This window comes from Diaporthe amygdali (genome assembly GCF_026229845.1).
Source record: "Diaporthe amygdali strain CAA958 chromosome Unknown NODE_3_length_2959817_cov_65_330692, whole genome shotgun sequence".
In the NCBI taxonomy this organism is placed as follows: domain Eukaryota; kingdom Fungi; phylum Ascomycota; class Sordariomycetes; order Diaporthales; family Diaporthaceae; genus Diaporthe; species Diaporthe amygdali.
This window is the reverse complement of record NW_026517023.1, coordinates 2,418,805-2,441,091: the sequence shown is the minus strand read 5'-3', so window position 1 is coordinate 2,441,091 and position 22,287 is coordinate 2,418,805. Positions and strand designations below refer to the sequence as shown.

General features: G+C 53.6%; 8 protein-coding genes across 8 annotated transcripts; 4 read left to right on the top strand and 4 right to left on the bottom strand.

Moving 5' to 3' along the window:
* Positions 1-1,384: 1,384 nt before the first annotated feature.
* On the top strand, positions 1,385-3,946 carry J7T55_003151 (glycoside hydrolase family 2 protein; the record flags this gene model as incomplete). Its single annotated transcript, XM_053138298.1, has 1 exon — positions 1,385-3,946. The coding sequence occupies one exon, from the start codon at positions 1,385-1,387 to the stop codon at positions 3,944-3,946; it is 2,562 nt and encodes an 853-aa protein (XP_052999017.1).
* Positions 3,947-4,245: 299 nt separating this feature from the next.
* On the bottom strand, positions 4,246-6,118 carry J7T55_003150 (uncharacterized protein; the record flags this gene model as incomplete). The annotated part of the gene is made up of 4 exons (XM_053138297.1): positions 4,246-4,267; positions 4,318-5,258; positions 5,324-5,716; positions 5,807-6,118. The coding sequence occupies 4 exons, from the start codon at positions 6,116-6,118 to the stop codon at positions 4,246-4,248; spliced, it is 1,668 nt and encodes a 555-aa protein (XP_052999016.1).
* A 1,070-nt stretch (positions 6,119-7,188) lies between these two features.
* On the top strand, positions 7,189-9,114 carry J7T55_003149 (uncharacterized protein; the record flags this gene model as incomplete). Its single annotated transcript, XM_053138296.1, has 1 exon — positions 7,189-9,114. One exon carries the CDS (start codon positions 7,189-7,191, stop codon positions 9,112-9,114), a length of 1,926 nt encoding a protein of 641 aa, XP_052999015.1.
* Positions 9,115-10,002: 888 nt separating this feature from the next.
* Positions 10,003-11,008, top strand: J7T55_003148 (ligninase lg6 precursor; the record flags this gene model as incomplete). Its single annotated transcript, XM_053138295.1, has 3 exons — positions 10,003-10,354; positions 10,415-10,805; positions 10,897-11,008. The coding sequence occupies 3 exons, from the start codon at positions 10,003-10,005 to the stop codon at positions 11,006-11,008; spliced, it is 855 nt and encodes a 284-aa protein (XP_052999014.1).
* Positions 11,009-12,933: 1,925 nt separating this feature from the next.
* J7T55_003147 (3-hydroxyacyldehydrogenase type-2) lies at positions 12,934-14,032 on the top strand (the record flags this gene model as incomplete). The annotated part of the gene is made up of 3 exons (XM_053138294.1): positions 12,934-12,971; positions 13,110-13,371; positions 13,529-14,032. The coding sequence occupies 3 exons, from the start codon at positions 12,934-12,936 to the stop codon at positions 14,030-14,032; spliced, it is 804 nt and encodes a 267-aa protein (XP_052999013.1).
* A 1,015-nt stretch (positions 14,033-15,047) lies between these two features.
* Positions 15,048-16,448, bottom strand: J7T55_003146 (uncharacterized protein; the record flags this gene model as incomplete). Its single annotated transcript, XM_053138293.1, has 3 exons — positions 15,048-15,699; positions 15,850-16,276; positions 16,346-16,448. The coding sequence occupies 3 exons, from the start codon at positions 16,446-16,448 to the stop codon at positions 15,048-15,050; spliced, it is 1,182 nt and encodes a 393-aa protein (XP_052999012.1).
* A 581-nt stretch (positions 16,449-17,029) lies between these two features.
* Positions 17,030-18,151, bottom strand: J7T55_003145 (d-isomer-specific 2-hydroxyacid dehydrogenase-like protein; the record flags this gene model as incomplete). Its single annotated transcript, XM_053138292.1, has 2 exons — positions 17,030-17,895; positions 17,959-18,151. 2 exons carry the CDS (start codon positions 18,149-18,151, stop codon positions 17,030-17,032), a joined length of 1,059 nt encoding a protein of 352 aa, XP_052999011.1.
* An 853-nt stretch (positions 18,152-19,004) lies between these two features.
* Positions 19,005-21,024, bottom strand: J7T55_003144 (kinase-like protein; the record flags this gene model as incomplete). The annotated part of the gene is made up of 4 exons (XM_053138291.1): positions 19,005-19,364; positions 19,432-20,175; positions 20,278-20,463; positions 20,521-21,024. 4 exons carry the CDS (start codon positions 21,022-21,024, stop codon positions 19,005-19,007), a joined length of 1,794 nt encoding a protein of 597 aa, XP_052999010.1.
* Positions 21,025-22,287: the final 1,263 nt, after the last annotated feature.

Here is a 22,287-nt window from a genome sequence, read left to right as displayed (position 1 = left end):
AGCTGCCAGGCAAGGAAACGAGTGGGAAGATAGCTGCCGTGGGCTGCCATACCTTAATACTGATGACCATCCACCTTGATCATGGCCCCCACCACGAAGTCAAGTCCAAGTGGGGGCATTTCCACGACTGGAATGACGGCTTTGCTTGCACCGCTGTCCAGGGTCTCTATCAGGCCTCGACCGCGGCTCTTCTGGCAAGCATGTGCTTGCCTTCACCAGCAACTAGACTCTGTCATTTAGATAAGCTGTGGGTCTGCAGGACGAGGCTCAGCCGTGGTCGCATTCCGAGCCGTGCAGTCGGGGGCAGCGCTGGCAGGGCGTAAGCATCGGTAGAGCCACGGCAGAGGGCTAGAAGCGGAACGGCGGAGAGGCCTCGTCCGCCCACTACTGCCCACTACCGCCCACTTACAGGCGATCCCGGGAAGCTACCGGACTGTAAGCCGGGATGATTCTTTTCCCTTAGCCTCGTGTCAGTCGACACTCAGAGGTTTTCTCGTATCAGGCTTACATCTCACATGGGAAATCTTCGGCAGACTGGTGGTGAGCATGTTGCTGTCATGAGAGACTGCTCGGGTTGGGCCGTGGAAGAGCTGGCCGATATCCCGGGCCTTAGAACATCCAAGGACGGTTAAGCTGGTTGTGAGAGGAGACGGTCGAGTCTATCAACCTTCCATAACTATAGCCTATCTTTTGACTGCACAATTCCATCAGTCGAACCTCAAGAGAACATATAGTGGAATATATGGTTAACACGTGCTAGACAGCTTGTGCAAGTCATAGAAGAGAAACAGCCAGCAGCAAGACTATGGTTGATTTTCTCCGACGGCAAAAGTGAAGTCCAGGGGTGCCAGGGCTGCTAGAGAATGGGGGAAGGGTTCATGCAGCAAGACGCAATCTGATGGTGGTACTACCCATGAATTTCGGCGGCTTTCCCCCCGCGTTCCTGCGTGCGGCTGCAGCATGGTGAGGATCGTGGGACAGGGAATAGGCCTCAATGAGGGGCTCTCCATCGTGGCACTATCCCATTGTGGGCTGCCAGAATGCATGGCACCCCTGGGAGTTGGGGGGATGTTGGAGAGAATGGGGGAGGGAGCTGCATGAGTATGGTGCGGTGCAGTAAGCTTCTCCAACCACAACAACACCACCTCATCGTCACTTTCTCCACGCTGGCCGGCGTATAAGAAGAGCCTACACCCGTTCTCCTCATGGGACATCTTCCCCCGAAAGTCTTGCAATGACAAGACTCACGCCTTCACGGGATACAGCCCCTGGAGTTGTTGCCCCAGAGCCATTATCATCTGCTCCAAGACGGGCCCCGCCAAGAGCACCATCGTATACCCCTCTCCTTCAACAACACCAACATCACCACCGCCCCGCTGGCAGTATGGCAGCCAAGGTCATACCCGTTAACAAGAACTGGGAGTTCAGGCAGGCTGACAAGGACGACGACAAGTTCCTGCCCGTCGCCCAGTTCCCCACCAATGTCCACCTCGACCTCATGCACCATGGCCTCATCCCCGACCCCTACATCGGCAAGAACGAGCTCGATGTCCAGTGGATAGGAGAGAAGCAATGGGTCTACAGGACTTCCTTCACAGCCCCGGCGGTCGGGAAGGGCAACAAGGCTGTCCTTGCCTTTGACGGCCTGGACACCTTTGCAACGGTCGTCCTCAATGGCACCACCATCCTTGAGTCGGACAACATGTTCACACCTGAACGGGTCGATGTCACTTCGACTGTGAAGGAAGGCGACAATCAATTGGTCATCACATTCGACAGTGCCTATCTGAGGGGATGGAAGGAAGTCGAGAAACACCCAGATCACAAATGGGGCTGCTGGAACGGTGACAGTTCAAGACTGGCCGTCCGAAAGGCACAATATGAGTTTGGGTGGGACTGGGGTCCAGTCCTCAACACCTGTGGCCCCTGGAGGCCAGTCAATCTCGAGATCTATGAGTCTCGAGTCTCGGATCTGTACTTCCAAAGCACTGTTGAGAAGGATCTGAAGACTGCAACCGTTGTCACTCATGCTGACGTTGAGGGTCCAGCCAACAAGATCCGTTTCGACGTCACCCTGGATGACAAGAGCGTGGCATCCGAGACGATCAAGGGAGGTGCTGATCTCCAGGCAACGTTCCATATCAGCAGCCCCTCGCTCTGGTACCCAATCCGTTACGGCAAGCAGCCTCTGTACACCATCAAGGCCACCCTCCTCAGCGACAGCGACGACGAGATCCACAGCGTCACCAAGAAGATCGGCCTGCGCCGAGCCGAGCTCATCCAGCGACCACTGAAAGGACAGCCCGGCACCTCGTTCTTCTTCGAGGTCAATAACATCCCCATCTACTGCGGTGGCAGTGACTGGATCCCGGCCGACAATTTCCTCCCACGCATCTCCCGTCAACGTTACTACGACTGGGTCAAGCTTGTCGCCGACGGCAACCAGTTCATGATCCGTGTATGGGGCGGTGGTATCTACGAGGAGCAGGCATTCTATGACGCATGCGATGAATATGGCATACTTGTCTGGCAGGATTTCATGTTCGGATGTGGAAATTACCCGGCTCATCCCTCTATCCTCAAGTCCATCAAGCGCGAGGCCGAGGCGAACGTCAAGCTCCTAAGGCACCATCCCTCCATAGTCATTTGGGCTGGCAACAACGAGGACTACCAGTACCAAGAGTCCGAGAACTTGACGTACGATTTCGAAAACAAGGATGCCGAGTCCTGGCTCAAGACCGACTTCCCCGCACGTTACATCTACGAGAAAATCCTCGCTGATGCCTGCTCGGAGCTCATACCCGACACATACTACCACTTCGGCAGCCCTTGGGGAGCAGGCAAGCCCACATCAGACCCAACAGTGGGCGATCTCCATCAGTGGAACGTCTGGCACGGGTCCCAAGAGAAGTATCAAGACTTCGACAAGCTCGTCGGACGATTCGTCTCCGAGTTCGGCATGGAAGCCTTCCCCAACCTCAAAACCATCGACGCCTTCCTGCCCAAGGGTAAGGATGACCCAGACCGCTACCCACAATCCAGCACCATCGACTTCCACAACAAGGCCGATGGTCACGAACGCCGCATAGCGCTATACCTGGTCGAGAACTTCCGCTATGCACCGGACCCGATCGAGCAATTTGTCTACTGCACGCAACTCATGCAGGCCGAGTGCCTCGCGTCCGCGTATCGGCTGTGGAAGCGCCAGTGGAAAGGACCCGGGCGCGAATACTGCGGCGGCACACTAGTCTGGCAGATCAACGACTGCTGGCCTGTCACATCCTGGGCCATTGTGGACTACTATTTGCGGCCCAAGCACGCCTACTATACCGTTAAGCGCGAGATGGCGCCTCTGAGCATCGGCATGACGCGCCGCGAGCACAAGCACCCCAAGGACAAGTACACCCGCGTCGACGTCGAGACCAAGACCGTCATCGAGGTGTGGGGCAGCAACCTGACGCTTGAGGACGTGACCGTCGATACAATTCTGAAGGCGTGGGACGTCGAGACGGGCAAAGAGACGTACAACGAGACGGTCAAGAAGGATATCGTGCTGCATGAGAACAGGTCAACCGAGATCCTCGCTCAAGATGTCCCTGTCAAGAACCCTGGCAAGGGCGAGGAGGCACGTACAGTGGTCGCCGCGTACACGATCTGCAAGAAGACGGGCAAGCAACTGGCCAGATACGTCAATTGGCCCGAGCCACTGAAGTACCTGCACCTGCAGAAGCCCAAGGAGCTCAAAGCTGCCCTGAACAAGGACGGCACCGCTGTCGAGATCAGCGCCGAGGTCCCGATCAAGGGCCTGGCAGTAGAGTGCGAGGACGACAATGTCAAGTTCGATGACAACCTCGTGGACATTGTGCCCGGCGAGGTCGTCAGCATCGGGGTCAAGGGCGCTACGAAGGACACGGTATTTGAGACACGATACCTTGGCATGATTTAGATGGTGCGGGTTTCGAAAATCCCCGTTCATTCAGTGGAAGGATACGAACTACCTGAGTGCCGTGTAAAGACAAACGGGAAAATAGGTAGATGCAGACCAACCCAAGACTGCGAATACAATAGACGTGCACTATCCATCAACGCGGAGACACCTACTTTTCCAACACACCTCTATTGCCTCATTCAGGGGAAGCCGAGACAAAGCCGCGGCCCTCCTATTGCCTAGTTGACATTTCATGGCTGTCGTTTTGGCGCTCCTCGTCGGGCAACACAGTCCCTTCTGGGCGATCCTTGGGCAATTTAGGACACTTCACCCAGCAAGCTGGGACGCCAACAAGAAAAGCCAGTACACAGGCAACCCCCCAGACCCACCTGAGTGATTCGACGATCATGCCGAAAACCTCGCTGTCGGGTTTCAGCCGCTGTAATTCATTGATCTTGCTGAGCAGCCCCTGCTTGTTGGCGAGGATGCCGCGGGCGACGGCCTTGTCCCCAAACTTGGCCTCGAAGGCATTGGTGAAGATTGCCAGCCCGACCGACACGCCGATGCACTGGCCGGCCGTGTAGATCAGCGTGCGTGTGGCGATGGCATGCGGGTGCCAGCGCGCCTCCGTGCTAGCGAGGACGGTGTTGACCATGGCCGGCGCCAATATGCCGCACCCGGCGCCGGCACACATGCAGATGGCGAGCATCCTGTGCACGGTCGCGTCCTCCGTCATGAGCTGCATCAGTCCCAGGCCCGTCGTCGCCAGCACGGAGCCCAAGACGGTCGCTGGTCTGACGTGGCCCCAGCGCCGGATCATCAGCCCCGTCACCATGTACGCCACCGGGTACGTCAGCGTCACCGACAGCAGCATGATTCCCGTTTGCTTCGTCGACAAGTGCCGGACACCTTCGAAGTAAAACACGAGGTTGTAGAACACCATCGACAGCAGCACGCCGCCAGCCGCGGTACCGAGGAACGCGATGTTGGTAACGCGCCGCGAAAAGACCTCGCGCGGGAATGCGGGCCGGGGCCGCTTCCCGGCCAGGCAACGTTGATGCATGATCAGGAAGCCGAGACTGACGACGCCGACCGCGAAGCAGCTCATCACAGGCGCCGACTTCCACCCCAGCGCCGTGGTAGCCCCGCCGATATTGATGGGCGTGAGGATCGAGACCGAGCAGACGAAAAAGGCCAGCATGCCGATCCAGTCGCATTTTCGGAGCTCTCGCCACGCGTCCCCTAATTTTCGGGCGTCGCACGGGAGCAGGACAAGGAGGGCGAGGAAAAGAATTGCGACGAGGACGGCCTCGGTGACGAAGATAGAACTCTGCGTATGATGTCAACCGGTTGTGCGAGGAAGACCAGGACTGCCAACGACGACGACGAACTCACCCAAGGCAATCTGAATTTGTTGATTAGGAGCGCAGACATCAGCGGTCCGCAGATATTGCCCAGTGCGCCAAAGGCCTGCGATATGGCCTGCCACCCAGCCCGCTGCCGCGGCTGCGTGAGGTCGACTATAACGATGGCAGACATGGTGAACATGCCGGCGGCCCCGATGCCCTGCACCACGCGCCCGAAGATCAAAACGTTCATCAAGGCACGCGACGCTGCGATGCTTGCACCTACCAGGAACAGTGCCAGTCCGGTGAGGAACATTAACTTCCTGCCGATGGCGTGCGATATGTGTGAGAAGACGAGCTGGAAAACGGTCTGCGCGAGGAAGTAGCCCGTCGCCAGGGCGAAGATCTTAACCTGGGCTGCATTCTGGTCCGTGGCGATTTTCTGTGGACCTTCGTCAGCCGCTCTCTTCTACGTCTTCTCGGTTCTTCAGTAGCGTGGAGGGATGGAGGCCAGGGGTGTCATCAACTTTACCGTAAGAGTGACGGCCACGCCGGCCATGTCTAGCTGGAGAAGGAACTGCAACACGCAGGAGCAGGCGAAGAGGCTCCACTTCCTCCACTTTGGGAGTGTGGTCAGGGATTGTCGCTCCTGGTCCGCTGCGAAAGCTGTGGGCATGATGACCGGGGCAGTGAGTTTTGTCTCATCGTCGTTGACTGTTGGCGGCGTGATGCTGTCTGCTGATTTTGATTTTTCGTCTGTTATTGTTACGGCATGTTCCAGATAGCCCTCCATAGGGAGATATTCTGGTGCCGTCGGGCTTGCTGGATCCGTGGTATCAGGCATTGGAGGTGGTGATTCTGCCCAAACATTGAGCACTCAAAGACTAAAGATATCTCCTCGTGGCCGGCAAATGATCAATGAGGGTTGTGAGGTTGAACGAGTGTCGAATGAATATTACTGAAAGAATGCAGATACAACACCTTGTCAAAAGGTCAGCATCAGGTGTAGCCAAAAGAAACAATAGAAAATAGCTGTATGTCGCCCAAATTGGTGTTTGGACACACAGGCTCCCTGGGTTTTCGGCACGCAGTCACCTTGACGTCTCGACAAGATCCCCCTCTTTCCCAGATCATCAAAGGTAATAATAGACGGTGCCTTCTACTGGTCTCTGCGGCCGGAGTTTGAACGGGAAGGAACAGAATTTGGGTGTGAGAATTTTTGGTCTCATGAGCTGTGGCCAGCGCAACCGGTCAAAGCTCCAGAAAGCTGCACGTGTGAAGCCAGTCGTAATTTTGAAGCTGCAATGTGCGATGACTAACTAGTTTAGATACTCAACCTCGAGTCAACTAACTCAATCTCTATACGGATACCTTGGTTCAATGTCATCGACACATAGCTCAAGAGTTCGCGGCGTCACACTAACATGTCCTTCTTACCTTCGGCCGGGGTCTAGCAAGCCCTACCTAGCTAGCATCATGGACGATGGTCATTCCACCCAAAACTTGGATGCCATCGGGGACTGGAATCAGCAGTAAGTTCCAGACCATATCATGTTGGTAACTGTGCCATCGAGACTGCGATACTGCAAGAATCAAAGCGTACTCTGGGGACAGCCATGCGTATACGAAGAGCTTGATGGGTGGAAGCTACGATTACTGGCTTGGAAGGTACAATGCGCGAAGGGCCTTGAAGGAACCCGATGAATGGGTACATAATACCAACATTGGCACCAAGGAGCGCACCAGGAAAAGTTTTCATGCTCCGTTCGATGTCCCGGGGCCCCATTATCATGTTACAACCGATCAGCCGATTGAGTATATTTTGATTGTTCATTTATTATCAGGTCTGCTTTACGAGATCAGGCCCCAAACCCGTGCCGCCAACAGCTCGATGTCAACTCTCGCTAAAACATCATGACTGAGCCCGACAACTTACGGGAGGACGTTCCCTTCCTGCCTCTCCTCGCTGGGCTCGCAGCCTGGCCCCTGTACCGTCTCGCGATTGATCGGATTGTGAGATGGTGGAGCCCAGAGTTCTACACAGAACTACGGAGCAACTACGAGAAGAAGTACTTGTTCTTCTTCGGAATTCTACTCGGCCTCATAGTCAAGCCCATTCCCTTGATCAGTTGTGGCCTGGCAGTATGGAAGACGGCCCCGGAAGACGACATTGCTGGGTTCCGCCGCCCGATGAATCCTTCTCAGCAATTTTGCTGGGGGTCACGAACGGTCATTTACATTTCGGAGATGCCTCACTACTTACACATTCCGGAGATGCTCCTTCACCACCTCTTAGTTCTTCTCGGCATGAGCATGGTTGCGAAATTTCATATCTGCAGAAGAGGCCTTGACTTGTCCTTGGCGGCTCTGTGGTCTGAAATTATCTACAGCCTTCGCAATGTGCTCAAGTGGACTGGCCACCTTCAGACGCGACCAAACTTGGACTGGGGTCTCACCTTTTACGGAACCATCTTCCTCTTCGTCACCAGAGCACCTACTACCATCATGGCTTTAGCTATGATCCCTGCCAGTGGCCTCCAGGCTGGATCAGCACTTGTTATCGCCAGTGCTTATTTGTTCCATCTGGTGTACATCATACGGATCACTTTCATCCGTCTGAAGAAATCAGGCGTATTGCAAGTCGAGGATTCCGGTGTGTTCAGAGTCCAGATGGGAGCTCGTCTCAACATCACTTCCGCTACCTTGCTCACTGGCGCGGCATTCATGGGCACCCAAGTCTCTGTCGTCCTTCTCTACTCCTGGAAAAATACGACATTGAAGCCTGTTACCACAACGGAACTTACCAACCTGATGTGGAACTCGCTGTTGGCAGGCACTATCGGCCTCGCTGGATCAAGACTCATTGCAGCGTTTCTGCGGGTCTTCATTCGTTGGCATTGGATGTCTTTACTTTACACGCAGTGCGACCTCGCGATCACCGCCTTGGTGCTGTTCTTGTCTCCAACGATTGAGGGGTCTATCGACAAATCTACTCTGCTCTCCTGTTTACTCCTCAGCTCTTCGCTCACCAAGGCTGTTTCTCAATACGCCTGTCATCTATCCCATCTTCAGGCTAAGCCACAGGTATCCTCCAAGGGGCGCCTCACGTCTCAAGCGGAGCTGAATTCCAGCATAATCAACCTTTGTCAATACTTCGTTTTTGTCTTGGCTGTTGGTACTGGACTCTCATCGGTGGCTGGCGCTGCGTTCAAGACTTTCGTGGTACAATTGGTGGTCGAAGCAGCCGCTGACCCTACCATGTCAAAAACTAGCACCGGTATCAGCATGGGCTCGCTCGCTGTGCTCATGACTGTTTGGCGGTTCAACTTGACTGCGACGACCAAGTCCGCATATTCTTTTGATTTCAACGACAACTACACCATTGACTCACCCCCGGTCACTCACGGATCGCCTCCACTGCCATACTGGCTCAAGTTCCTGCTGCAGGACACCCTCGTGGTTGGAGGCCTCTACGTGATGTTCTCTTCCACCACAATTCGTTACTTCAGCAGTCTCTCACGGAGGAAATCAGGAATACCGGGTCTGCCGAGGCTGAGAACTGTGGGTCTCCTGACTGTTTTTGGATGGGTCAGTTACATCGTATACCTTGTCTCGACAGGACAGACCCCAGAGATACACAACAAAAATCTCACCGCCGCTGAGATATTGGCTAGAGAGCCGCAATTTTGCAGTCTCTTGCTCTCCTGGCAATTTTGGGCTTCAATCACGGCCTCAGCCATCGTACCAACCGCGATTGCACACCTGTGGAGATCAAGAGCCGTCGGTCAAGAACATATCCCTGGCGAGGCAATTGTGCAATCAAAGACAAAAGAAGGCTGATCGCGATCCTGTCAAGTTCCCACTTCATGTACAGATAATTGTTAATAGATATACTTAATTCATAGTATTACACGCTGAATCTACTTGTTCCCCAGCGTCCACATTTTGCTCTTAGTCTTCCTTTTTTTTGCCTAAATCGAATCACTCCTTCGAGCGTAGATGATTAACAATGTTCAATTTCTGACTCGCCTGGGACATGTTGGTGCTCTTCGAGGTTCTGGCCGCTTATTCCAGTACTTGAGCTACCAGTTGCCAGTACCACCATATTCTCGCAGCTCTTTCCCAACCAAGGACCAACTTTCTCGCGGGTGGGGATTGGAAATCCCCCCGATCCTATTGCTCGTACTCGATATCGACCTCGAATACCCTTTTCGACCGGCCATTTGCTGAACCTGCTCGTTTTGCACCCAGACGCGTCGCGTCGACACTACAGCCAGCTATTGTCAAAGCAAACGCGCTAGCGACGGTCCGTCTGTGTATTGACAGCGGAAAGCTGTCCCCGGACTGACCTCCAGCCTTGAATAAGCTGATTTAACCGACGTTGGTCTCTGACCTTGTCGTCCCCAGCGGGTCTCATCAGCGGTTATGGGCGGAGGTCTTTATCATCACGAATCACGATGACGACGAGGTCGAGAGTCTCGATGTCTTGCATTCATGGGTGGCCCAAGCGACGGTTGGGAAGAGGGGTCGCCATGAGTTGAATACCTCGAGCAACGTCGTGGTCATAGATTTCCGTTGAAGTTGCTGTCTTCGATCTTTCGGACTCTGACTTCAAGAAGAGCATGTCACACTTGTTTCGAGCTTCACCAGAGTTTGAGATCGTGATTTTTCTTCAATCTTTCTTCATAAATCCGTTCAATCTATTTCTGAATTCCTTTTCTTCCAAACATGTTCTCAAAGGGAGCTCTCGCTTCCTTCTTTCTGGCCGCTGGGGCAGTGGGCGCGCCAGGTGGGACACAAGATGGACCACAGTGCTACGATGTTTGGAACTACATCGCGAAGGAACTGAGGTACTCCTTCATCGACAGCAATGGTCTCTGCACCAATGCCGCTCACCAGGCCATCCGCCTGCCGTTCCACGACTGCTTCACCGACGGTGGCTGTGACGGTTCCATCCTTCTCTCTGATGAGTGCTTCACTCGATTTGAGAACGAGAACCTCATCCAGATCTGCACCAAGCTCGCTGATGTGATCAACAAGTACAAGGTTGGTGCGGCTGACCTGGTCAACTTGGCTGGTGGTGAGTACCCAACATTGAAGTCTAAGAAATGAAACACAACAAAAGACTCACGACTCTCAGCCATCGGCAATAAGGCCTGCCCAGGTGGGCCCTACACGCCCTTCTACGTCGGGCGGCCGGACAACCCGATGGCAGCCCCCAAGAACCAGCTGCCACCGCCCTTTTTGAATGCCCCGACGCTGGTTAATATCTTCGGCGCCAAGGGCTTCACGTCCGACAACCTGGTCGCCCTCGTCGGCGCTCACAGCGCGGGTAGGAACCACACGGGCACGCCCTTTGACACCACCGTCGGCGAGCTCGACTCGTACACCTACTATAGCGAGACCCGGGACGGCTACGCCCCTACCACCCTGCCCAGTGACTTCTCCCTGTCACAGGATCCTGCGACTCGTGACGCCTGGAACGAGTACGCTGCGAGCCAGAGAGCTTGGGAGAAGGACTACGTCGAAGGGTATGTTTTTTTGACTAAATCCTTTGTTTCCTTAGCCTTTCACTATTCATCCTCATGATCTATCTAGTGGTATTGACTAACGGATGTGCAGCTGGACCAAGCTGATCACCCTGGAGAACGATGTCACAACGCTGGTTGACTGTTCCAAGGTCGTCTATAAGGCCTTCGAAGATGACCCATGTGTGGCTGGACTGAACTGCTAAGCATCCAGGGGGAACCGAGTGCGAACGGGTGTCGGTGTTGTTGCATGGACTCTGCGAATCGCCTGCTCGCCGGTTTTGGAAGGTGGATCTAGTCATTGTTGGTCACAAGACGGTAGATGAGAAAATATGCACAAGGTTTGACTTGAAAAGCACATTGTACCGAAGGCGAAGGGAACTCTGGTTTGTAATCACCGGTAGCATAACAACCGACCGAGTTTTCAGACATAAATTTTACCAACCTCTGTTACATTCTAATATATCGAGGTTCCGTCACTAAGAGCGCCAATGGCTTATTGCCTATCTAGGTATTTGGAGGGAGACGAACAGCTGGCACGCGGGGGAAGTGTTGCATTGACGCCCCTGAAAAAGTCAACCCGGAGCCTGGTGAACTAAGCCGAGCTTATTCAGTTGCCTGCCTCATTGAGGTTGAAAGACCTGAATCTCGGACTTGGCAATTAACAGAACACGAGATAATACTATCGTTTCAACATCTGTATTGTAGAGCAGACAGCCTCGCATGACTGATGTTTAAGTATAAAATGTTATCCCAGCCTCAATGGAGAAAGAGTGCTCGGCCATCAAAGAAGCAGCGCCTGGTCATTACTCAAAGTCACATACTCTGCCTTTCTCCAAACTGCACCCTCACTTACGGCACCTTCACCATGCGTTTCGTTACCATCTTTGTAATCGCCCTAATGGCCTTGGGCACATCGGCCCAGGTCTGCCGTGGGCTAGGAAGTGAGTGCTCCTGCTTATGCACCTCATATTCTCCACTCTCACTCGAATCTCCCAATGCTATGAATTCTGTAACATGTGCTAATATCTTGAACAGACTGCTGTGGTGGAGCCGGCGACACATCATGCTGCGCCCAGCCAAACTTGTATTGCAAGGTAGATGCGAATGAACATGGGTGCTACAATATCTGCGCGTATGTGTAGTCCGGAACCCGAATTACCACCCTTCCTAGACTGATCTCGCATAGGGAGAAATCCACCGCGCTTGAGGCTTAGCCGGGGACTTGGATAGGTGTTGGACAAATATAGACGCGTCTATTCGCACGGATGGTTGGGACACTGCAGTGCACTACTTCTGAAAGTATGAATATCAAACAGCTAATTAATGTATGCGGATTGTCTCTACTATAGTTGAATATCAAGTGAGTTAAAGATGCAACGGTACCTCGTCGTCCGTCTTGCTGCGAGATACTCTTGCTCTCTACCTAGAGGCTAGTCTGTAACGCCAAGAGAGCTATTTACAGAAATCTGATTAGTCTGACTGAGACACTATAACTGATGAGAAAGAAGCAGATCATCATATGACATTGTATTAGACACCATGAACCTAGTTGAATCTCTCGCATTCCACTCACATAACCCAAACTGCCCCCCTTCCCCGAGCAGCCCTTTTCTTCAGGATTGCAGTGCCTAGATGCCTCCTACGACACTTCTCTGCCTCAAGCTTGCCTCTGCTAATTGCGTGTGTTGTGTAGAATGTGCTTTGTCTAACGCCAGTGAACGGTGAGATGAATATGAGCTGAAAACTTTGACCCCAATCAAGGTTCTGTAGTGTAGCGGTTAGCACGTAGGATTTTGATGTTGAACATGTTGAAACCTTCCTGAATCCCCGGTTCGAGCCCGGGCAGAACCTGCTTTTCATTTTGCCATCGTGAACGATGCTTTCATCATCTAGATAATCTTTTTGTGTACGGGTGCATCAGAGAATCGATGTATCGCGCCCACCTACAAGAATGCTGGGTGTTGTTGGACGCTGAGGTAAGCGAGTGGTCGGAGAGCTTGAGCCGAGGCTCACGGATGAACACCCGGATGGACCCCCCTTGGTCAGTGAGTGAGACGGCTAGATCAACGATCAAACTCCCGCGGACTGTCTGCCCGCTTCTCAACCAACCCATAGCACAGTCCTCACAATGAAGATATCGGGCCGAACATTTGTGATATCAGGCGGGTGAGTCTTCATCAACCATCCCTAGTGTCCCCGCCAGCTTGGATAGATCAGGCACCATCAAGGGACCGATCACATGCAAGACTGACGCGCCCTGGCTCACTTGGACGTCCACGCCCGCTAACACGTCCACCACAACAGGGCATCCGGCCTCGGCCGCGCAACAGCCGTTGAGCTCAACAAGGAGGGCGGCAACATCGCGATCCTCGACCTCAACGAGGATGCGGGCGCCGAGCTGGTGAAGCAGCTGGGCGGGCCGTCGAGGGCCAAGTTCTTTGCAGTGGACGTCACCGACACGGAGAGCATAGCTGCCGCTGTCAAGGGCACGGCGGAGTGGGTTCACGAGACGGGCAAGCCATTGGGTGGGATAATTCCCGCTGCTGGGGTCGGGAATCCAGCACTGGTATGATGAATCACCTTCACTCAGTGCTCTAACGCTGCCCCCTGCCCTTACCTATACTATCCACGGGGAGATGCAGTCTGCCACCTGGCAACAGGGACAGCATGATACACACGCTTTATCAGCTCCATCAGACTAAATGACTAACGAGAAACGCTAGATCCTCGACGGCAAGAACCGGCCCCTGAGCCTAGAATCCCTAGACTTCGTCCTCAGCATCAACCTCCGCGGCACAGTCGACCTAGTGCGACAGTTCCTCCCGCAGCTATCGCGGTCACCACCCTTCGTGACCCCCTCCAAGGACAAGGAGCACGGCGTGGTGGTGATGGTCTCGTCGGCGGCCGCCTTCGACGGGCAGATGGGCCAGGTGTCGTACGCAGCATCCAAGGGCGCCGTGGCGTCCATGACCCTGCCGATGACGAGGGATCTCTCGCGACACGGTATCCGCGTCGTAACTGTCGCGCCGGGGACATTCGAGACGCCCATGACCAGTGTACTGAGCGACAAGGTTCGGACCAGCCTCGAGAAGGCGATGGAGTTCCCCAAGCGGGGCGGGACGGCGGAGGAGTTCGCGGCGCTAACGAAGCATATCATTGAGAATGTCATGCTGAACGGATGTGTGATTCGTTTGGATGGGGGAGCGAGGATGCCCAGTCGCCTGTGAAGCGCTGAACACCGATAGGCCAGGAGGATGATTCTCAAGGCTTGCGCTTGCGCAGGTCTGTCCTAGGTAAAGAGTCACCACTGAGAGAATACAGATTGTCTCGAGACAACCAACTATGTTCATTCAAAGTCATAGCGACAACTAACTTCGCCTAAAGCCCGATGGTGAAGTGAAATATGTGACAGAAATCACCGTTTGACAAGTATCTCACTCGAGGAGCAAAGGCCGCGGAACTATCACAAGGAATTGGCGTCGCCTAGCCTTCCACAAAATGGTATGGCCTTCCTCTACAGGTACTACCCATCCTTTTTCATCGAAAGTCGAACGAAATCAGAATACTCCGACAAGTGTAAAAATCCACAACAGCTGAACGCCTCGGCCCTTTAAAAGGGGCACCTTGTTCCAGGAAGCTCGCCATGAAAGAATTGCTTAATAGGAAATCCAGAAGGATGGCGAGAGGCTCCCTCCGGGCATCTTCCAGATGCTGGTCCCCGGAGGGGCCGATGCTATGAGCCAGAGATGGGTAGATTCGCTGTTCATGCCCCCGGGAAAACTGGCCACTCTTGCAGACTGGCTAATGGGGGCCATGAATGCGAAGCCCTTGCTTTCCCGTGGACTATGAGCGCAATCTAACTCCAATCTCGGCCTACCAGATTTATGACCACCATAGCAGATCACCAGAAAGAGAGGGGAACCTCAAGACGATAGATAGCCCGTGCCCACTAAAAGAGGAATCTTTTGCGCTCCCACCACCAGTGACACAGGTTCACACCCAGGAAGTGCTCGCGCATGCATCGAACCGTCGTAACATGCGTTTTCGTGCAACATCAAGTCCCTGAAGACTTCCGGTTCAATTCTTCGAGGGAGAGCTGCGGGGCCGATATCTGTCTGTCGAAGGCAAGCGGGAGTCTGCAGAGCCTCATCGGTCAGCTATCGCCCTTTGTAGAAAACAGTCCAATTTGGCTTTCTTAGAGATAACGATCTGCCGAAAAAGCCAAATCATTTCGGGTTGAATTTACATACCATGACGACTACCATCAAAGTAGCGAGGGGGCGAGAAAGCCTCGGTGCCTGTCTTGGTCGCATCACGAATCGGGGAACGTTGGCGGTAGGAATCGTCTGCGTTGCCCTGAGAGCCGCTCCGGCGGCGAGCGGGGGACCGGGATCGACGACGTGACGGCGGAATGCTAGGGGGCGAAGAGCCGCCTCCTGCGGCTTCCCGCTGAGCTGCGAGCTGGCCAACCTTGAAGCCCTCGACGAAGGCACGAGCTTGAGCGGGATCCGTCATATCCACGCCTGAAGAGACTGGGGGGCTGTTCTGAAGCGGCTCAGCGCTCTTCGTCTGCTGACGCTGCTTCAGCATTTGCCTCAGCTCTTCCTGACGTCGACCCAGGTCTTCCACCTGGTTCTTGACAGTGGCAGCTCCCGGGGCGCTGTTGTAAGACGCGGGCAACCCATTCCTAGGCCACTCTCTACGTATGTATTTGAGGGCCTTGTCGGCGACATGGGCTTTTGCGTCCAAAGGGTCATTGAAAAGGGTGTTGCTGTCGATGACGATATCCTTCACAGTGACAATGCACTGATACTTGGGCCTTCCATCCTTGGTGAAAATCTCTCTGGTCTTGAACTCGGGATTGAAGTGGCGTCGTTGGCACTCGAAGCTGAGCCTGGGACAGTCTGTGTAAGTCTTTTGAACAGGTTCAGGAAAAGAGAGAAGCATCAAATGTGGTGGCGAGAACTCCCAGTCTCGCGCGACTCCCGACGATCCTCACCACGGTTCATCGTGGACATTGTCAGTTCCCATTGGCGTGACTTACCAAGTTGTCACTGGGGCGCCTGGCTCAGGCAATGTTGGGCCTCGGCCCCCTCCATTGTTGCTGGACCTGCCAGTGGGTCCTACTTGCGGCTTGTGCACAGCAGGTGCAGCGAGGCTGGGGATAGGCTGGGGCGTAGAGAGGGCTCCAGGAGTAGAGACGCCTGGAGCAGCCAAGTGCATACCGAATGCCGAGGACTGTTGATGGGAGGGAGGCGGGAAAGGCGTGGTGGTGTTCAAGGCCATGCCCAGCAAAGGGGCTGGCAAGGAACTGTAACGAGGTCTGCCCAAAACAGCCGCAAAACGGTCCTGGGGAGTTCCTGGGGCTGGTATGGGGCCACCGGCAAAGGGCCTTACGAAAGGATATCTGGGCGCGCTGGTCATGATGGGGTGCTCGGGCTGGATGGAGTAACTGGGGAAGGGCGGAGCATCTGTGGAGTGATCAGTAGTGACCTCGTCAGGACGGATCCCAAGGGGCAAAGGAAGTAGGAGACACTCACCAGAGCTTGGTGCCTCGCCAGGCTCCATCTTGGGAGGCAACATGTCTGAAGAGCCTGTCTTCTTCATCTTGGCAAGCAGTTTCTCGATGAGATCTGCAGACATTTCGGAGGCGTGTCAGCCAAACAGCGCGATGATTCCCCCAACAAAAGACAACAACACCAAGAGGGAGAAAACAGTTTGGGAGGGACTTGCAAGGGATTTGGGTACCCAAGCAGTCAGTGGAAGATTCAGGCAACAAAAAACGAATGATAAGAGAGAGGCGAAGAGAGGAAAACAGAGAATGAGTCGCTGTGACTGACCGATTTGCCAAACAGAGGCAGGCAGGCACGTCGCGGTATGACGCGACCTTGGTGATGACGGTTGCTATCCAAATAAGGCATCCACGCAGGCAGGAAGGAGACAGGGAGGCAGGCACACACCAGTTGGCGGGCCACAATGTGTGCAGTAAACAAAGACTGGAGATAATGCCAGTCAAGATTGTGGGGGAGTCGGTGCCTGAGACACACAATGGGAAGGCGCCCAGGGCAGGTAGATGGGGTTTGGTTTAGATCAAATGGCAGGTGCATATCACATTATGGGTTGTGGTTTCCACATCACTGCCTTGACCTAACTCATGGACAATGCAGTCAGGTAGCTCTGTCTGAACCTTGTGGACAGTCTCCTTCGAAGCCCAATCTACCTGATCAAGCCATCACATGGGCCAGCGGTTCTCCCTTCTCCCACCTGACAATATTGGCAACCTGCTCCTCGTACCACTTGGTCAGCGTCTCCTTCTCTGCATACCCCGTATGAGGCGTCAGCAGCACTTGGCCCCTCCCGTCTTCTCCCCACCTCGTCGTCCTCCAAGGGCTGTCTAGCGGCAGCGGCTCCAGCTCGAACACGTCCATCGCAGCCGCCCGAATCTTGCCCTGCTCCAGCACGTCCTGCAGGTCCTTGTCCACCACGAGAGGCCCTCTCGAAGTGTTGACAAACAGCGCCTCGGGCTTCATCAGCTCCAGCTCCTTCTTGGTGACCATGCCCCTCGACCGGTCCGACAGCACCACGTGCAAGCTCACCACGTCCGACTGGCTGTACAGCTCCTCCTTGCTCACCGCCTTGAACGTCTTCTCCCCATCCTCGCTCTGGATAGGCAGCCCCGCCTGTTGAGCCTGCTCGTCTGCCTTCTCCTGCGTCAGGTTGGTACTCCAGGCGATCACCTTCATCCCGAACGCGGTGTGCATGATCTTCGCGACAGCAGCACCCAGCCTTCCCAGACCGATAACGCCCAGGACTGCCCCCGACAATTTCACTGCCACTCCTGTCTGCCACCCGCCAGTCTTGATGGACCGATCATCAGGAACGATGTTGCGGGCCAGAGCGAGGATCAGCGCGACGCAGTGCTGCGTCGTGCTGTCGCCTGAACTCACTGCGCCTGCCACAGGGACGCCGTGGTCCTTGAAGGCCTCGAGGTCCAAGCCCTTGTTGCGCGTGCCGGTCGTGAGGAGGAGCTTGAGATCCGGCAATCGTGAGATGAGGTCCCTAGGGAACGGTGTGCGCTCTCTCATGGTGCCTGATACTGGTCAGTCTTGGGCGCACTCTTGCAGATATGAAGGCCGCAATGAAGGGCGCTCACAGATGATTGGAAACGGCTCAAGCCGCTTTGCCAGCTTGTCCTTCTCATCCTGGGGTGTCTCGGGGTGGTTGTAAGGAAGCAGTGTGTCCTTGAAGATGGTCACTTCGAACTTGCTGTGGTCGAGCTTCTGGAAGATGGGCCCGGCGAAGCCAAAGTAGTCATCGAGCACGGCTACTTTGAAAGGCCCTGCCATGGTGATTGTCGCTTTGGCGTTTCTTTCGCTTGGCCCTGAATTTGAGGCGGGTATGTACTTGGCTTGTACTATTATTTAGCTGATGAGGTCAAACAAGGCTATTTGTAATGGTGTACTGTCGTTGTTCTATTACTCAGATGCTCCGAAGCCGGGTCCGGGGACGCCCCGCTTTCCCGATGGTACCGTCCGGATGTCATCATTGAGGGTATTTGATTACCCGTGCGGTGCAAGGTGTTCCGATATATGCCACCATTGGATCCTCAAATGGAACGTGGAACGGTGCAGAATAGAGGGAAATCAACCAGAGGCCAACAAGTCAAAGTCTCTTCTCATCTGGCGGTTGTCGATTGATAGAACCTTTCCCCTTTGATCTTGCCATCGTCCCTAGCCCCACTTCGGGGTTCTCCCAGGCGGGTAAGATCAATCCCACACAAGCGTAAATAGAGCCGATTATACGTATGCCTCCCAATGATCTCGAACTCGGCACTAGCACCCAGACTGCACGCCTGGGAAACTTTTCCCCCCATCCCGAGATCTATTAAAGATTACTTCGTAAGAACATTGTCGGACAGAAAGTATCCTCACGTCGACAAGCACGGGTCCCTTTGTAGTGCGTAGTGAGAATGGTGTGTTGCTCGGCTCCCTATCAGACCGCTTCCAGCCCATAAACAAGTAGAAAAAGCAGTCGATATTCATTGTCAGGAAAGACAGAAATTAGAAACAAGAAAGATGAAACTTCAGCAGGGACAAAAGGGGGTGGGGCAAATGAGCGTGAAAAGAAGGCAAGAGGAAGAAGACACCTCAGGAAGACCTTATGTCACTGGCACATAATCTAGCCAGCGGTTCCACTCTCCTAGATATCCAGTCGTCCTAGTGCATCTGGCAGCAGAGAGCTCTGCCATGGGCGATCATCTGACTCATCTGTGCGCACTGGATTCTCTCTGACTTTGTTCTGCGCCACTTCATTGAGCTCCGCAAGGGTCCGCGTCGGCCTTCGCAAGTTGGAGTTCCTGGCCTGGGGCGCTGGAGTTGTGCAGTAGCCAGCGTCTGATTGAGCCCTGCGGTGCATGCTTCTTAGATTTCCGAGCAGATCGCGGGACGTCTTGCGAACATGGCCTTCTGATAGTACCACCAGCATGTCGTCCTCTATCATGTTCAGCAGGTGGTGGGTCCAGAGTGAGCTCCTTTCGTGCTCGTGAAGTCCACGTATGGTCTGGGAACATTATTAGTGAAATTTTGTGAAGATACAAGGTGTGTGCGAAATCCAGCAAAAGACTTACCCTCGATACGGCACCTTTGACCTGGAAGATGTATTTCCCAGCTGTGTCCCTCCTCGGCTTTTTGATATCGAAGTAGACATCCGCGTTAGCCCCAAAGATGAACGGGGTCGTCCGTCTACTATCGAATTCCAGTTTTCCTTGATTGCCCGTCAGCAACCAGCAGACCAGCTCAAGGTAGAGGCAGCCCAAGGTCCAGATGTCGAAAGCTCTAGACACAACTCCGCCCTTTATATCACACTCTGGAGGCCTATAAGACGGCGTTACCCTCAGGTCCGTGTTTGGTCGCATTGATCTACTCTTTTCGCTGTTGATGGCTGTCAGGCCAAGATCGGAGATGACCAAGATGCCCCGGTCATACGGGTCTTGTGACTTGAACCAGAGAATGTTCTCCGCCTTGATATCTCCGTGCCTGCCAAACCGACTAGCTGACAGGAGGTGAGCAGGGTTGTGAATAACGCTCACTGCTTCCATGATGCCCAAGCATTGTTGCGAAAGCCAGCGTATCAAGCCCACGTCTTCCGGGTCCGGTGTCGGGTGCTTCGCCCAATAACTGTCGAGGTCACATTCAGCCCAAGGAAAGATCATGTGATAGTAGCCGCCATGCGTGAAAGTCGCCAGGAGAGTGACGAGGTGGGGATGGACCTTTCCGTTGAACCTCTCAAGAGCAGTAACCTCCTGCTGAAAGTCTATTCGAGTCTGTTGCCTTAATCTCTTGATGGCGAAGAGGCCACCGGCGACATTGATCTATAATGCGATTTAGAATTATCTGAGACAAAGGGACCATATAATACAACTCACTGCTTTAAGTGTATCATGAAATTCGTGACAGAGCGGGTGAATCCTCACCCGTGTGACTGTTCCAAACCCACCTGACATCGCGTTAATCGGTGCGACAGTATTTTCTTCGCACCATGGTAGAATATCCCTTGCATTCAAATCCAAATGGATGAGAGTGTTATCATCCTTCTTCAACCTGAAGATCGGTATCGTAAGGCGTCTTTGATATGTGTCAAATCCTTCGAGAAGCAAATCCTGCCAATTATCAAAGCAACAACTTGCTTCCGTATTGTCCTTGTGTAGGAGTCTTACTGATCCCCATGGATCAGTGTCCAAGGATAACGGCAGGTTGTGGTCTCGTACACCAACTCGGCACCCCATGATGTGATACACGAAATCGTCGAGTTTGCCCAGAAACAGAAGAATAGTGAAAACCTTAATGGAGGGCCCAGATCTGTCTTGCCACACCTGTCTCGCTATCTCGCTTGCTTTATCTCGGTCAAGTCCTCGGATGGCCTGGGATAACTCATTCGCAATAGCCTCCTTTGTGACCAAGGCTTTCAGAACGCCTGGTGGCCAGAAGGACTGATTATTGACACCGCTTGCGTGTCTGACTTGATTTTGCCGAAGTTGACGTTCCAAACGAGTTTGTTGATTATACATGGGAAGCTGAACCCAAGTTGGTATTGTGCCAATTGCCGTGTTGTTGTTGTTGTACCGCACTGCACCATCGCGCGCGTCATCATATGCCTGTTCGACAAATATTTGGGGCACTCCTGGCCCAGGTGCTCTGTCGAAAGAGGTTTGGTATGCCATTGAGACAGCAAATGCAATCTTTCTACAGAGACACAGATGCAAGGCTCGCTGGGGAGTTGTGGTTGAATGTTGTGTGCCGGATGTTGGGAGAAATTACAATTCGTAGTTGATGACCAACCTATTTTCATAGATACCGTGGCGCTTTTGAAGTACCTAGCTCCATTTTATGTAAATCGGTTTCAGACATGATCATGCGAAGGCTATTTATGGCCACCTTAATTGAGAGCTACAACAAAACTGCGTCCACGTCAAGTCTCCGAAGCACCATTACGGCTGAATGCTGTCGACACCCACCTCTGATAGCGTTCACCGTATGATTATCATGCAAGCCGCAAATAATCAAGCGAATCAAAGACGTCTCACCTGAATTAGAGCGGGGTAAAAGCAGCTGTATCACGGTTCCGATGAATATCGCGACCCAGCTCACCGTTCGCAAATCGCAGAGCCTCATTTCTCAGAGTCTAGCCGACCCCCCGAGCTTTTGGTCCTGCCGCTTCCCTGGCGTTGGCTGCAGTTGTTTGCACACACGATACTCAACCTGGCTAGCAGATCGGGGTCATGTACAGACTGGGTAAGCACATGCACCATAACGGGTAAACCGAGGGCTATGCGCAGCACACACTGGAAATCTGTGGCAGGAAGGGAATGGTGTGCTTACACCTGCACAAAATGTGTGTGGGTCGGACATCAACCTCAAAAGAGCAGCTCCCGTGCCGCCGTTACATGCATCTCGCGTTGCATCTTTGGCCAGTGGGACATATCCACGTTGATGTGGCTGGCCTGCGGCCAGTGACATTCACTTCACTCATGCAAATCCTTCCCTTAGGGACCCTATGGACACTCTTTCCCAATAGACGGCGATAACAAACCTTTTGGTTCCATATAAATTCCTTTCATATTGCTTGCATTGTCAGTCATGCTTAGATAAGAGTTCTACTGTGCACTTATGCGACCTTCTCGTTGAGGGAATATTTATATGCGTCTTATCCCCATCGTTCGTTCATAAATTTTGCTTGTATGCTGAGATGACATTGCGACGATGAAACTTTAAAGATTCGGAAAACAACAGATTGTTGCCTCTGCAAAGGCTGCGTCGGGCTGGAAGATTTCTGCTGGCCATAGCTAAATGCATCATCATCCGGGAAAGAGCGCACTGAAATACATATTTCTCACCTTTTTGCTTCTACAGCCGTCTGAAGTCAATACTGTAGACCTGTAGTATAGCTGGAAGCATTCGCCATAGTCCCGCGCTCGAATCACTGT